The following is a 17,118-nucleotide window of genomic DNA, read 5'->3' on the forward strand; positions in this document are numbered from 1 at the left end:
TTAAATTATAAATTAATTTTTTTATATTCTTTATTAAAAATTGTTTATGGTTAATTATATTTATATATATTTTTGCCTTAGTTTTGCGTTGCCTTAAATAAAATTTTATTTTATTATTTGTTGTGGTTTTAATATATTTTTTTTTTTTGTTTTATTTTATTAAAAATTTAATATTTTTTCTCGAGTATTTAGTTTCACTTTAAGACTCAAAAAAGAGTGTGAGTGACTAATCGCATTTTATTTGCCATAAAACACCAGCAAAACATGAAAATTAATTTGTTTAATTTAAACTGTGTTCTTAATGTATAGTATTTTTCTTTTTTTATTTGCTTAAATTTTTATGGCCTCATAATTTATTTGAAAAATTAAATAAATAATAAAAATTGTGCTAAATTTCACAAACTGAAAAGTTTAACTGGCATTTATAAAAGCTCATGGATTTGTAGCATTGTTTTTGAAAGAAATTTTAGTTAAAAGCAACTGAATAGCTTCAGGATTTGGTGCTAGAGAACTTGGACCGAATTCAGAGTTGTTTTCACTTTTGAAAAGTACACTTTTGAAAATACTGCTCTTTTGATCAATAATTTTTGGGGATCATATTTTGTCTAGTTTTTTTAAATATTTCTCAATTTGTTTAATCTAACAAACATAATAATTGTTAATCATTTCGCATATTATAACTTAATTTACAAATAAGTACTTATTTATCCACTTAAACTCTATAATTAATTAAAAACTTAAAAGCTTTTTAACAAATAAATTAAACAAATATACAGCCTAATAACTAATATTAATTTTTTTCAACTCTTTTTTCTTTGCAGGTAAATCAAAATCAATGTTTTCTTCTACATTAAACTTTAATGTGACGACATCTTAACAACTGTCTGGCGGTCATAATTTGTTTTTGTTAATGTAGCAGCGACAAAAGTAGCAATTTATAACAACTGAAAGCTAAAAGAAGTAATAAGACGTAAAACGTCGTCACCAAGACGTTATCGCCAATGACTGACGACGACGACGACTGACTTTCCTTTATGGTAAGACGTTGTAGTTTCTTTAATATATTTTCTTTCATCAGTCTTCTTTCTTTAACACCTTTCTTTCTACGTCTGCGTTTACAATTCATAAAGTTTGAACTACGAATAGTATTGCTGAGATTATAGCAATCGGACATTGACGTTTAGAGAGTTTTTTCTTTTAACTTTTTTTTTTTTTGAGGGGATGAGTAAAAATAAAATGTGGTTAAGTTGGCGTTATTTCTACCAACTGTTTTTATTACTTTTGTTTCGGTAGTAAAAAAAGCAAGTTTTTACTTTGTTTTTGTTTGCTGCTGTTGGTAAACAAAATAAAGAAAATCACCTGGGGATGAGTTACGTTTTACTACAGCAGAAATACATTAATATCTTTCTTTTGCTAGTCTTTCTTTCTACACTTTATTTTATTTTAAATCATAATAAAAATTCAATACACACAATTGACAAAAAGTAAAAATAATCTGAAATAAATAGCACTTGGGATTTTTAGTGGTAACCATGATCATTTGTAATGATTGAATATGATGACTAAGCCAATCAACTCTCAGCTAAACCTAGACAGTCAGCCCGCCATTCAGCCAACGCATTTTAATGTAAGTTTTTCTTAACAACAGCGATCTGCCTGTCGCAGTTGTTATTACCACATATTAACGGTAATATTTGCCGTGTTTTATTTATATCTGATGTAGAAACAAAAAAAAACAAAGAGTTACGGAGTTTGTTGGTTTTTTTTTTGGCGGGGAGAGGAGTTGTTGAGCAATTTTGAGGTTGACAATAAATTACCTGCTGTTTTTTGCAAATGTCTCTCTCGGTATGTGTTTTTTTTTTCGATAATAATTTCATTTGAAATTGTTTGAATCATAAAATTCGTTTTAAAGAAACAAGTGATTATTTTAAGTTTTCTTCCTTTTTTTATTGGGCGCGTAAATTTTTTATTAATTACAGGGGTTAAAGACATTGATTGTTACAGTGTCTAGTCTAGTCCATACAGCTGGACTATATGCATACCAAACTATAGACTAGACTTCTGACTAAACTAGGGACTAGGCTACAGACTAGTCTACACAGACTAGAGTCAAGTCCATAATATAGTCTATAGTTTAGTTATAGTCTAGACAATAGTTTAGTCTATAGTTATTCTATAGTCTAGTCTATATAGTCTAGTCTATTTAGTCTAGTCTATACAGTCTAGTCTATTTAGTCTAGTCTATATAGTCTAGTCTATATAGTCTAGTCTATATAGTCTAGTCTATTTAGTCTAGTCTATATAGTCTAGTCTATTTAGTCTAGTCTATATAGTCTAGTCTATTTAGTCTAGTCTATATAGTCTAGTCTATATAGTCTAGTCTATATAATCTAGTCTATATAGTCTAGTCTATATAGTCTAGTCTATATAGTCTAGTCTATTTAGTCTAGTCTATATAGTCTAGTCTCTATAGTCTAGTCTCTATAGTCTAGTCTATTTAGTCTAGTCTATATAGTCTAGTCTATATAGTCTAGTCTATTTAGTCTAGTCTATATAGTCTAGTCTATAGTCTAGTCTATAGTCTAGTCTATATGGTCTAGTCTATATAGTCTAGTCTATATAGTCTAGTCTATATAGTCTAGTCTATATAGTCTAGTCTATATAGTCTAGTCTATATAGTCTAGTCTATATAGTCTAGTCTATATAGTCTAGTCTATATAGTCTAGTCTATATAGTCTAGTCTATATAGTCTAGTCTATATAGTCTAGTCTATATAGTCTAGTCTATATAGTCTAGTCTATATAGTCTAGTCTATATAGTCTAGTCTATATAGTCTAGTCTATATAGTCTAGTCTATATAGTCTAGTCTATATAGTCTAGTCTATATAGTCTAGTCTATATAGTCTAGTCTATATAGTCTAGTCTATATAGTCTAGTCTATATAGTCTAGTCTATATAGTCTAATCTATATAGTCTAGTCTATATAGTCTAGTCTATATAGTCTAGTCTATATAGTCTAGTCTATATAGTCTAGTCTATATAGTCTAGTCTATATAGTCTAGTCTATATAGTCTAGTCTATATAGTCGAGTCTATATAGTCGAGTCTATATAGTCTAGTCTATATAGTCTAGTCTATATAGTCTAGTCTATATAGTCTAGTCTATATAGTCTAGTCTATATAGTCTAGTCTATATAGTCTAGTCTATATAGTCTAGTCTATATAGTCTAGTCTATAAGTCTAGTCTATATAGTCTAGTCTATATAGTCTAGTCTATATAGTATAGTCTATATAGTCTAGTCTATATAGTCTAGTCTATATAGTCTAGTCTATATAGTCTAGTCTCTATAGTCTAGTCTATATAGTCTAGTCTATATAGTCTAGTCTATATAGTCTAGTCTATATAGTCTAGTCTCTATAGTCTAGTCTATAAGTCTAGTCTATATAGTCTAGTCTATATAGTCTAGTCTATATAGTCTAGTCTATATAGTCTAGTCTATATAGTCTAGTCTATATAGTCTAGTCTATATAGTCTAGTCTATATAGTCTAGTCTATATAGTCTAGTCTATATAGTCTAGTCTATATAGTCTAGTCTATATAGTCTAGTCTATATAGTCTAGTCTATATAGTCTAGTCTCTATAGTCTAGTCTATATAGTCTAGTCTATATAGTCTAGTCTCTATAGTCTAGTCTATATAGTCTAGTCTATATAGTCTAGTCTATATAGTCTAGTTTAGTCTAGTCTATAGTCTAGTCTATATAGTCTAGTCTATATAGTCTAGTCTATAGTCTAGTCTAGTCTAGTCTAGTCTAGTCTATAGTCTAGTCTATAGTCTAGTCTAGTCTAGTCTATTTAGTCTAGTCTATATAGTCTAGTCTATTTAGTCTAGTCTATATAGTCTAGTCTATATAGTCTAGTCTAGTCTAGTCTATAGTCTAGTCTAGTCTATAGTCTAGTCTAGTCTATAGTCTAGTCTAGTCTATAGTCTAGTCTAGCCTATAGTCTAGTCTAGCCTATAGTCTAGCCTATAGTCTAGTCCATAGTCTATAGTCTAGTCTAGACTTTTTCTGAAAAATTCTGAAAAATTCTTTGGAAATTTAAGATTTTTTTTAGAAAATTTTCTGAAAAATTATGAAATTTAAAAAAATCTTTTTCTTTGAAAAACGTCTCTTTTTGAGAAAATTTTGAAATTTTTTCTGAAAAAATTTTTTTTTAAGAAAATTTTCTGAATAAATTTTTTTTTAGAAAAAGTCTCTTGTTTAGAAAAATTTCTGATAAATATTTTTTTTTTTTTTTTTTTTTTTGAAGAAAATTTTTCAAAATTTGCTTTTTTCTAAATTTTCTGAAATTTTTTTACAATAAGTCTCATTTTTTTACAAAATTCTCCTTTTTAGAAATATTTCAGAAAAATTCATTTACGAAAATTTCTTTTCTACAGCCAATTTTCCTCAAATCCTTTATTATGAAAAACGATCTATAAACTTTTTGTTCAGACTAAACAAATATCAATGGAAGGGGAAGTATTTTAATTAATTTCTTTCACTGATCAATATTCCTTAGCAAATTCTGCCTGAAGTTTACTCTTAAACGGAAATCAATCATAGTTTTCCCCCAAACCACTGTACGTTCATTAAAGTTGACAACCATAAAAACAACAACAACTACACTTTATATTAAGATGACAACAACACACTTGTTTGTTGAAGTTGCAGCAGCAAACACATGATAACGATGATGATCATCACTTCATGATGTTGTATTTTGGGTTGCATTTATTGCTGTTGTTGTTGTTCAATGTTTAAGTGTCGTTTTAAAAATGTTATTGAGATTTTTTTTCTTTCCTTGTTTCAATATCTATTGGCATTTGTCACTTTCACGTTAAAAGCCATAAAACAGTTGGTTATTATAACCTGGCCAATGAACAGCACATTGACGACGTTTTGAAAAAAAGTAATCATTTTAATGGAGACTTGTGAGAGAAACATAAGCAATACAAGTCGTTGGGGAAACCCAATGAACAGAGAGGGTAAAGTTTGAAGAATTTATAAAATTTTGACATTTGTTATTAAACTTATTACAGATTTAATTTGAAATGATTATGATAAGAACTATTCGCGTTATGTTTGATGTCGGAAGCTTTTCTCCAATCGTTCTCAAACCTTAAACTTAATTTAAGTTTGATTAAAGAAGTAAAATTTTGTTCGATCTCAAATCTCTTTCTGATCCAAGGTGAAGCCCTTTTAAATATATAGTTTCAAGTCACATTTGAAATACATTTGAGAAACATTTGAGATTGTATTCTGTTTGATGACGAAAGTTTTTCTCCATTCTTTCTCAAACCTTAAACTAAATTTAAGTTTGATTAAAAAAGTTAAATGTTGTTCGATCTCAAATCTCTTTCCGATCCTAAGTGCAGACCCTTTAAGTTGTATACAACTTCAAGGCACATTTGAAATACATTTGAAAAACATTTGAGTTCGTGTTCTGTTTGATGTCGAAAGCTTTTCTCCAATCTTTTTAAAACCTAAAACTAAACTTAAGTTTGATTAAAAAAGTTATATGTTGTTCGATCTCAAATCTTTTTCTGATCGAAGGTGAAGCCCTTTTAAATCTTTAGTTCTAGTCACATTTGAAATATATTTGAGAAATATTTGAGATCGTCTTCTGTTTGATGTCGAAAGCTTTTCTCCAATCTTTCTCAAACCTAAAACTAAATTTAAGTTTGATTAAAAAAGTTATATGTTGTTCGATCTCAAATCTCTTTCCGATCCTAAGTGAAGACCCTTTAAGTTGTATACAGCTTCAAGTCACATTTGAAATACATTTGAAAAACATTTGAGTTCGTGTTCTGTTTGATGTCGAAAGCTTTTCTCCAATCTTTCTCAAACCTAAAACTAAATTTAAGTTTGATTAAAGAAGTAAAATTTTGTTCGATCTCAAATCTCTTTCTGCTCCAAAGTAAAGCCCTTTTAAATATATAGTTTGAAGTCACATTTGAAATACATTTGAGAAACATTTGAGATCGTGTTCAGTTTGATGTCGAAAGCTTTTCTTCAATCTTTCTCAAACCTAAAACTTAACTTAAGTAAAATGTTGTTCGATCACAAATCTCTTTCTGCTCCAAGGTCAAGCCCCTTTTAATTGTATATATTTTCAAACCACATTTGTAATACATTTGAAAAACATTTGAGAATAAATTTTTTGCAAAAGTTGAGTGTGAAAATATTTCTCTAATGGGTTAATATTGAAAAATCGTTCGAAATCAAGTTCAAGAATTCCTTTCATTTCTACTCAACTTCAACTCCTTATGTTCACTGGGTTACCAGGAAAATGTGCGTGTGTGTATGGGCGTGAGAGAGTCTATATTAGATGTCATTTTTTCTTAAAATGATAATTTTTTCTTAATTTCCTCAATTTAGAAAAAAACAAACATGTTCCCTGCAGATAAATGACAAAAAAAAAACGACATTTAAAACTTTATAGGGAAATCATGTCCGATTTTTGCCATTTGACATTAATAAATTGAAGACATTAGACAAATGTTTTCAATTTTTATTTTCAAATACATAATTTGAATAAAACTTTAAAAATTAAAATTTTAATCAGGTTTACAAAAACTGTCAATAATTATTAGCAAACTTTTACTTTATTTTAAATGATCGCATGTCTGAGTGTCAGTCTGTCTGTTGCGATGTTGTAATTGTGTCCATATATATATTTTTTTAAATGACTTTCAATTATTATTTTTAATATTTATTTCTTTATATTCATATTTGTCTGTTAAACGTCCGTCATTTTGCCATATTGACAGTCATTCACTCATTTTTGTATGGTGAGTTATCTTCTCCCTCTCTCTCTCTTTATTCATTCACATCAATAATTCACAATTGCTGGGGAATTGAATTAATTGAAAATCATTCATATGACACCCTTTTATAGACAATTTTGAACTTTAAAAAAAAATTTAAAAAATTTTTTTAACAAAAGCTTCATAACGTCAATATCAATAACACACGTAAAAATAAATCATAATAAATTTTAAAAAATATGTATAAAATAGAAAAGTGTCTGTCTGTTTGACGATCATCGAGTGCGCGTTAAATTTTTTTTACCAAATTTGGGTCAGCCAGAGACTGGCGTCAAAGTTGTACTTAGGTTTTTAATGATTATTTAGTTGTCTTCAGTTTTTTTTCAAATTTTAACGATTTTTAAGCGCCGCTGTCAGTTATATTTAAAAACATAATATTCATAATTTTAGTAAAATACCTTTTAAGAAGTTTTATTAGTTTCAAACATAACATACCTGCAAATAAACAAAAATAGAAAAATTTAAAAATTTTATAAAATTAGTTTTTCTTCCAAAATCTCCTCTTAATAAAGTGTTAATAACCTTTTATCTACATAAATCCCATAAAAATTTCATAATTTCATATTAGAATTTTTAACCTATTTTAAAATATTAATTAAACACTAATGATTCTTTTGTTTTAAACTTAATAAATTCTCAACTAATATTATAAACTAAAACCAATTAAAAATTTCACAACCTTTTAGCAAAAAAGTGACGTTTTAACAATAGTCTACTAAATGATCATTTAAATGTAAAAACCAATAAAATTTTAAAACATAAAAGAAATCTCAATGAAAGTAAAGTTTATGAACTTCTTTGAATTTAAAAAAAAAAAAAAACATACAAATTTGACCGATATATTTTTTTAAAGAAAATACTAAATAAACAAACAAATAAATGAAAAGAAACAAACAAAAAATATTTTGAACTAATTTGCATAATGAATTTAATGATAAATAATGTGTAAATTAATGATTAACGTTTAAGAAAAGATAATGAAGTTTGGCTTGAGATCATGATGATGTAGATGATTTGAGCAAATAAACGTGAATATTTAATTATTGTTTGAGGAAAGAGTGAAAAAAGTGACTAAATTTAGTAGGAAATAGGATCATTTATTGGAAAAAGCTTAATAGAAAATTGCATAACCGTTAGTCTGGTCTAAAGTGAAGTCTTTTAGTCTGATTTAAAATCAAGTGTAAAGTAGTCTAGTCTATAGTGTAGTCTACAGTGTAGTCTATAGTCTAGTATATAGTGTAGTCTATAGTCTAGTCTATAGTATAGTCCATACTCTAGTCTATAGTCTAGTCCATAGTCTAGTCTATAGTCTAGTCTATAGTCTAGACTATAGTCTAGTCTATAGTCTAGTCTATAGTCTTGTCTATAGTCTAGTCTAGTCTATAGTCTAGTCTATAGTCTAGTCTATAGTCTAGTCTATAGTCTAGTCTATAGTCTAGTCTATAGTCTAGTCTATAGTCTAGTCTATAGTCTAGTCTATAGTCTAGTCTATAGTCTAGTCTATAGTCTAGTCTATAGTCTAGTCTATAGTCTAGTCTATAGTCTAGTCTATAGTCTAGTCTATAGTCTAGTCTATAGTCTAGTCTATAGTCTAGTCTATAGTCTAGTCTATAGTCTAGTCTATAGTCTAGTCTATAGTCTAGTCTATAGTCTAGTCTATAGTCTAGTCTATAGTCTAGTCTATAGTCTAGTCTATAGTCTAGTCTATAGTCTAGTCTATAGTCTAGTCTATAGTCTAGTCTATAGTCTAGTCTATAGTCTAGTCTATAGTCTAGTCTATAGTCTAGTCTATAGTCTAGTCTATAGTCTAGTCTATAGTCTAGTCTATAGTCTAGTCTATAGTCTAGTCTATAGTCTAGTCTATAGTCTAGTCTATAGTCTAGTCTATAGTCTAGTCTATAGTCTAGTCTATAGTCTAGTCTATAGTCTAGTCTATAGTCTAGTCTATAGTCTAGTCTATAGTCTAGTCTATAGTCTAGTCTATAGTCTAGTCTATAGTCTAGTCTATAGTCTAGTCTATAGTCTAGTCTATAGTCTAGTCTATAGTCTAGTCTATAGTCTAGTCTATAGTCTAGTCTATAGTCTAGTCTATAGTCTAGTCTATAGTCTAGTCTATAGTCTAGTCTATAGTCTAGTCTATAGTCTAGTCTATAGTCTAGTCTATAGTCTAGTCTATAGTCTAGTCTATAGTCTAGTCTATAGTCTAGTCTATAGTCTAGTCTATAGTCTAGTCTATAGTCTAGTCTATAGTCTAGTCTATAGTCTAGTCTATAGTCTAGTCTATAGTCTAGTCTATAGTCTAGTCTATAGTCTAGTCTATAGTCTAGTCTATAGTCTAGTCTATAGTCTAGTCTATAGTCTAGTCTATAGTCTAGTCTATAGTCTAGTCTATAGTCTAGTCTATAGTCTAGTCTATAGTCTAGTCTATAGTCTAGTCTATAGTCTAGTCTAGTCTAGTCTATAGTCTAGTCTATAGTCTAGTCTATAGTCTAGTCTATAGTCTAGTCTATAGTCTAGTCTATAGTCTAGTCTATAGTCTAGTCTATAGTCTAGTCTATAGTCTAGTCTATAGTCTAGTCTATAGTCTAGTCTATAGTCTAGTCTATAGTCTAGTCTATAGTCTAGTCTATAGTCTAGTCTATAGTCTAGTCTATAGTCTAGTCTATAGTCTAGTCTATAGTCTAGTCTATAGTCTAGTCTATAGTCTAGTCTATAGTCTAGTCTATAGTCTAGTCTATAGTCTAGTCTATAGTCTAGTCTATAGTCTAGTCTAAAGTCTTAAGACCCTTCTATATTTCTGTTGTCTTCACTATTAATTTTAATCATTCAAATACTATTTCTGGTATTTTGTTTTTAATTTTTCTTTATTTGTTGTTTTTTTTTTTTCATTTATTTGTTTATTATTTTTTTTACTTAAAACAACTAAATACTCTCCCTTGAAAAACGATTTTAAGTAGAAGACTTATGATAAGATAAAAAATGCGTTTTGTTTAACACAAATTTAAAATTTAAAACAATAAATAGTTTGGTCTTAGTTTTTAAATCCCTTCTTTACATTTTAATTTTAAAGGTTGATTCGTTTGAAATTTAACTAATTTCTTTCAATAATTTAACAAATTAAACTTTAAAATGAAACGAAAAAAATATAATTAAAAAATGGTTACGGATGACAACAAAAATCAACTAAAATGAAAAACAAATAAAACAACAATATTTAATGGCAGAAAATTTATTAAAACCGGATACCACAGATGATGAGGTTTTGAAATGATGATTATGATTTTAAAGAAGAAAAAAAAAATAAAAATATTTGAAATAAACATTGATCGATGGTTTTGTTTATTTATATTTGAAATCATACCAATCAGCAGAATTAGCTGCACAAAAATCATCAGATAACATACAAAATACACATTCTTAAGATGGTATTAGAGTGCCAGAAGTGTAGATGTATTAAAACATTACAGTGATCTGATGATATCAATTAACAAAGAGTTTTTTTGGAAAAAACGTTCTTTTAAAACTCTGTTTAGAGATTAAAAGCCCAAGTCTAATAAATACCAGCTCCAGTATCTTTTGCAGCTGTAGTCGAAGTAGCATTCAACTTGAAATTTTTGTATTATAAAATTATAAAAAAAAAATAAAATAATAAACAAACTTTATAAAAAAATAGCAAAACAATCACATAAATAAAAATTAATCAGTTAAAAGCAAAACAAAAAAATCCCCAAGAAACGGCAAAAGCAAATTAACTGCTAATTCTCAGAGAACCCAGTGACCGATTGAAAGTTTCACAAAATTATTTGCTTGATTTTTTTGCTCATTTGGAAAAAATCGAGTTAAAAATACAAACGCCATATACAATTTAAAAAACTTTACAAGCTAAATTTTGTTGCTAACATTAGAGAAACCGCAGATAAATATATTTTTACTAAGAAATCACAAACTTAAAGATACAATAAAATTCAAATAAATATTGACAATCTCCTCTAAAACTTATACAAACAAACGACTTGCATGTAAATACGAAAACACACACAGATACCCACTCTTTAAACGGATGGACAGACACCACCATATATTCTTACTTTATTTTTGCCTCAACAAACATCTCTAACACAGAAACCCAGAAAGAGAAATGTCAAGAATTTAAGTTAAAAAGAAGCAACAAACACCAAGAAAACAAAATTGAAACTGAAATATTGGCAATATAAAAAAAACACAATTTTAAACTTAATTTCAATATCGACATCAAGAATCTATTTATTTACACCAAATTGCTCACAACAAAAATCTTTAAAAAAAACCCGACACTAAACTAGAAAAAACAACAAACAAGACTAAAAAACATTCTGCCAAGTATAGACAAGTTTGAAATTTGTTAAATTTATTATTTTCAGAATCTATTTACAGAAATAGCTAGATAAATAAACTAAGCAGAATAAAAAACTCTAAAATGTTTTGCAAAAAGATTTACAGATTCACTGACACTAATACTAAAACGAAATTAGTTTTAGGTGAAGCCAAATGCAAAACTTTATTTGTAGCAATTAAATTTTCATCATATTGAAATTGAAAATAAATCTCTTCTAGATATTTGAACATTTTCAGAATTTTAAGTAAAAATATTGCAAACTCTATCTAGTCTTTATGCAGGGGAATAGACTGTAAAGACTAGACTATAAACTAGAATATAGACTAGACTATAGACTATACTATAGACTAGACTATAGACTAGACTATAGACTAGACTATAGACTAGACTATAGACTAGACTATAGACTAGACTATAGACTAGACTATAGACTAGACTATAGACTAGACTAGACTAGACTATAGACTAGACTATAGACTAGACTATAGACTAGACTATAGACTAGACTATAGACTAGACTATAGACTAGACTATAGACTAGACTACTAGACTAGACTATAGACTAGACTATAGACTAGACTATAGACTAGACTATAGACTAGACTATAGACTAGACTATAGACTAGACTATAGACTAGACTATAGACTAGACTATAGACTAGACTATAGACTAGACTATAGACTAGACTATAGACTAGACTATAGACTAGACTATAGACTAGACTATAGACTAGACTATAGACTAGACTATAGACTAGACTATAGACTAGACTATAGACTAGACTATAGACTAGACTATAGACTAGACTATAGACTAGACTATAGACTAGACTATAGACTAGACTATAGACTAGACTATAGACTAGACTATAGACTAGACTATAGACTAGACTATAGACTAGACTATAGACTAGACTATAGACTAGACTATAGACTAGACTATAGACTAGACTATAGACTAGACTATAGACTAGACTATAGACTAGACTATAGACTAGACTATAGACTAGACTATAGACTAGACTATAGACTAGACTATAGACTAGACTATAGACTAGACTATAGACTAGACTATAGACTAGACTATAGACTAGACTATAGACTAGACTATAGACTAGACTATAGACTAGACTATAGACTAGACTATAGACTAGACTATAGACTAGACTATAGACTAGACTATAGACTAGACTATAGACTAGACTATAGACTAGACTATAGACTAGACTATAGACTAGACTATAGACTAGACTATAGACTAGACTATAGACTAGACTATAGACTAGACTATAGACTAGACTATAGACTAGACTATAGACTAGACTATAGACTAGACTATAGACTAGACTATAGACTAGACTATAGACTAGACTATAGACTAGACTATAGACTAGACTATAGACTAGACTATAGACTAGACTATAGACTAGACTATAGACTAGACTATAGACTAGACTATAGACTAGACTATAGACTAGACTATAGATTATACTAGTGTGGACTAAATTTCTGAATAAAAGCTTGACATTAGTTTTGTATATAGCCTTTAATTTCGTACCCGTTACAGTTTGTTTTGTAGTAGGTTGTCTATAGTAAATTGGCGTAAAAATATTGAAACCCCTCAGCAACAAGTTTAAGTTCATTTTAAATTCCTTTACAGTTGTTTTTTATTTTTAATATTTTTAACTTTTTTTTTTTATTATTGATAACAAAATATGTTTATAAAATAAGTCTAGGGTATTATAGCGGGTGTTGCATTAAAATGGCGACATCATATTTGTTTAAATACTTAAATAAAATTTTTATTTTTTTATCAATAAATCGCTTTATAACAAAAATTATAAATAAAAAATTTCTTTTGTCTTGCAATACACTTTTTATACGAAATTTAAGTGTCCCCAAATATAAAAACACTTGTTTTCTTTGTAAAAAAAAAACTCCAAACCTTAAAAAAATAACCATAACAACCAAGAAAAAAAGTATAAAAAATAAAACAATTATATAAAATTTATAGCTCTATACATTTAAAACTATTGAAAGTGAATTTTTTTTTATTAAACCCATTTAATGTTTCAAAATTGTTGTTGGTTTTTGTTGTTTACAACTAACAGCAGCATTTTTTTTATAGAGGGGGAGTTTCCCTTTATGAATATTTTATTGAATTTTATTTGATTTGAGTTGATTTTATGTTTAATTTATTTGTTTTGTATTGAAATTTGTTTAACAACAAATAAATACTTTAAGTGTAGTTTAATGCTACTGACTTTATTTATGGTTGTTGATAGTTTTTGTTATTGTTTCTCTTCCCCCCTTTTTTTTAATAATTCTCCAATATGGCGTGATAGTTTTTAGTATCTATAAAAATTTATGTATTTATTATTGATTAGAAATGTTGGAATAAAAAATTAAGGGGAATATTTTAACACTTGCTTTGGCCAAAAAAACAGAACAACATTTGGTTTTATGGAAAATTGTTTGACCTATAACCCAAAAAAGTAATATTTAAGTGTTCATAAGTTCAAGAGCAAACTATGATTTTTAAATACTCTTAAAGAACTAGTTCAGTTTGTTATCGCTATTTTTACTTCAAAAGTTCATTTAGTTTAGTTTTGTTAGAAATCATTTACTAGTTATTTTTCTATTTTTTCTCAATTATATATAAGTGCCATTTTTAGCACTTTTGCTTAAGTATCTTTAGAGTCATACAATACTCAGAACTTTTGTTATTTGTTAAATAAATTGTAAGCAATATTTTCTATAGTAGAAAAAAATCAACAACGTATAAATTATATACTTTACGTTGAAGATAAAAAAAAAACTCAACAACCTGCTTAAATCGTCTATATTGATATTTATAGGTTAAGTTGCAAAATTTTATCTTAAACAAACATTTAAATAAATTGAATCGAAAACAAAATAATAAATAAATTAAAGAAAGAATAATAAAAGTGAGAATTAGTTGTATGGAAAACAAATGAAATGAAATCAATTAGCACTTTAGTATGTAAAACTTGCAACCCCTTGGTCTATCAGTAGGTTCCATAAATTCAATTGAAAATAAACTGATTAGAACTTTAAAGAAAATAGAAATTTTTTTGGCTGACACGACGATTCTCTAAAGAAGTACTACTGTACTACAAAAGTTTGGAACACCTCAAAACTTACTCGAGAAATTTTAGAATATTAAAACTTTCCTATAGACATTTCTGCAACCTCAAACATTCTACACCTTTAGGGAATCTTGAACTTTCTAAAAGAAGTTTGAGAATCACCAAAGAGTCCGATATAATCTCTAAGAAACTTTTCTATTTAAACTCTCCAAACTTCCAAAGGACCCCGAACTTTCTTAGTTTCTTTCTTATAGAAATTTTAGAAACCTTTAAAATTTTTATAAAAGTTAAGGGAAAGAACCTCAAACATTCTAAACTTCTTGCACTTTCGAACTTTCTAAGGTTATTTTATATAGAAATTTGATAAACCTTAAACATTCTTATAAAAGTCAAGGGAACGAACCTTAAACATTTTAATATTCTTCTTCTAAATATGTACTTAAGAAACTACAAACAGTTCTTAGGAAATCCAAGAAACCTCAGAAAATTTAGGGAACCTCAAACCTATCTAAATCTCAAAATTTTGTAGAGAAGTGCGAAAAACTCTAAAATATTTTAAGAAAGTTTGAGGAACCTCAATCAGTTCTAAAGAAGTTTGAGGAATCTCAAACTGTTCTAAAGAAGTTTACTTTCAAGAAGTATAAGGAACCTCAAACTACTCTCAAGAAGTTTAAGGAACCTGAAACTACTCTCAAGAAGTTTGAGGAACCTCATACTACTCTCAAGAAGTTTGAGGAACCTCAAACTGTTCTAAAGAAGTTTGAGGAATCTCAAACTGATCTAAAGCAGTGCGAGGAACCTCAAACTGATCTAAAGCAGTGTGAAGAACCTCAAACTGATCTAAAGCAGTGTGAGGAAACTCAAACTGATGTAAAGCAGTGTGAGGAACCTTAAACTGACCTAAAGCAGTGTGAGGAACCTCAAACTGATCTAAAGCAGTGTGAGGAACCTCAAACTGATCTAAAGCAGTTTGAGGAACTTCAAACTGTTCTAATGAAGTTTGAGGAACCTCAAATTGTTGTAAAGCAGTTTGAGGAACCTCAAATCTTCTTCTTCTAAATATGTACTTAAGAAACTACAAACTGTTCTTAGGAAATCCAAGAAACCTCAGAAAGTTTAGGGAACCTCAAACCTATCTAAATCTCAAAATTTTGTAGAGAAGTGCGAAAAACTCTAAATTATTTTCAGAAAGTTTGAGGAACCTCAATCTGTTCTAAAGAAGTTTGAGGAATCTCAAACTGTTCTAAAGAAATTTGAGGAACCTCAAACTGTTCTAAGGCAGTTTGAGGAACCTCAAACTGCTCTCAAGAAGTTTGGGGAACCTGAAACTACTCTCAAGAAGTTTGAGGAACTTCAAACTACTCTCAAGAAGTTTAAGGAACCTCAAACTACTCTCAAGAAGTTTAAGGAACCTCAAACTACTCTCAAGAAGTTTATGGAACCTCAAACTACTCTCAAGAAGTTTAAGGAACCTTAAACTACTCTCAAGAAGTTTGAGGAACCTGAAACTACTCTCAAGAAGTTTGAGGAACCTCAAACTACTCTCAAGAAGTTTGAGGAACCTCAAACTGATCTAAAGCAGTGTGGGGAACCTCAAATTGATCTAAAGCAGTGTGAAAAACCTCAAACTGATCTAAAGCAATTTGAGGAACTTCAAACTGTTCTAATGAAGTTTGAGGAACCTCAAATTGTTCTAATAAAGTTTGAGGAACCTCAAATTGTTCTAAAGCAGTTTGAGGAACCTCAAACTGTTCTTAAGTTTAAGAAACCTCAAAGTTCTTAATAAGTTCGAGGAACCTTAAACTGTTCTTAAGAAGCTTGAGAAAGCTCAAACTATTCTAAAGAAGTTCAAGGAAACTCATACTGTTCTAAACAAGGAAGATGAACCTTCAAGAGTTATAAAAAAAGTTCGAGGAACCTCAGCGTGTTCCAGAGAAGTTCAAGGAACCTCAAATTGTTATAAAGAAGTTCGAGAAACCGCAAACTGTTCAAAACTGTTCTAAAAAAGTTCGGGGAAGCTCAAACTGTACTAAAGAAGTTCGAGGAACCTCAAACTGTTCTTAAGAAGTTAGAGCAACCTCAAACTGTTCTAAACAAGTTTGGGGAACCTCAAAATTTTGTAAAGTTCAATAAACGTGGGACTTCAAGTTGAATCAAATCGTAAAAGTTTATTAGACTTCAACAGAAGTCTTCTTAAAGAAGTTCGAGGAACCTCAAACTGTTCTTAAGAAGTTAGAGCAACCTCAAACAGTTCTAAACAAGTTCGAGGAACCTCAAATTTTTATAAAGTTCGATAAAAGTAAGACTTTAAGTTGCCTCAATTCGTAAAAGTTTATTAGACTTCAACAGAAGTCTTCTTACAGAAGTTTTTGCTGTTTTAAATTTATTTTGAAAACAACATTTAAGTCTGTTTCCTTAAAAAGATTTTAATTTCAAAAAACCTATCCGGAAATGACCAAAACTTTTTTTAAGCCTTTTATATGAAGCAACAATTGCAAGTTTCTATATTTTGTTTTTTTTTTTCCTTAAATACTATAACAATTGTTTAATTATTCCAAAAATGGTAAACGATCTTGACAGACTTTTTGTTTTGTAATGAGTTTTTTTGATTAATCACTCACTCCTTGCACCCCTGACAGTAACTTCTACACAAAAAATACAACTCTGTTATTGTTTTCTTTAGTTTATTTTGATTGTTGCTGTTATTTTGTTGCTATTCTGTATGTGCATATGTGTGATTGTGAGTGATTTTTTCCCGTAACTC

General features: G+C 28.7%; 1 protein-coding gene across 6 annotated transcripts in view; it reads right to left on the reverse strand.

The window, feature by feature from the left end:
• LOC119611696 (probable WRKY transcription factor protein 1) overlaps positions 1–17,118 on the reverse strand; it is a 67,783-nt gene that overhangs the window by 35,690 nt on the left and 14,975 nt on the right. For 3 of the 6 annotated variants that reach the window (XM_037967362.1, XM_037967363.1, XM_037967364.1), the window contains exon 3: positions 4,385–7,304. The exons of the other annotated variants lie outside the window; for them this stretch is intronic. In XM_037967362.1, coding sequence (XP_037823290.1) covers positions 7,210–7,304 — 95 coding nt within the window. In that variant the 3' untranslated portion in view covers positions 4,385–7,209. Of the gene's footprint in view, positions 1–4,384; positions 7,305–17,118 lie in introns of those variants that run through there. 6 annotated transcript variants of the gene reach the window in all.

The sequence above is a fragment of the Lucilia sericata genome, unplaced genomic scaffold (genome assembly GCF_015586225.1).
Source record: "Lucilia sericata isolate MDLA Ls3-8-SP2 unplaced genomic scaffold, ASM1558622v1 Contig001512F_arrow, whole genome shotgun sequence".
NCBI lineage: Eukaryota > Metazoa > Arthropoda > Insecta > Diptera > Calliphoridae > Lucilia > Lucilia sericata.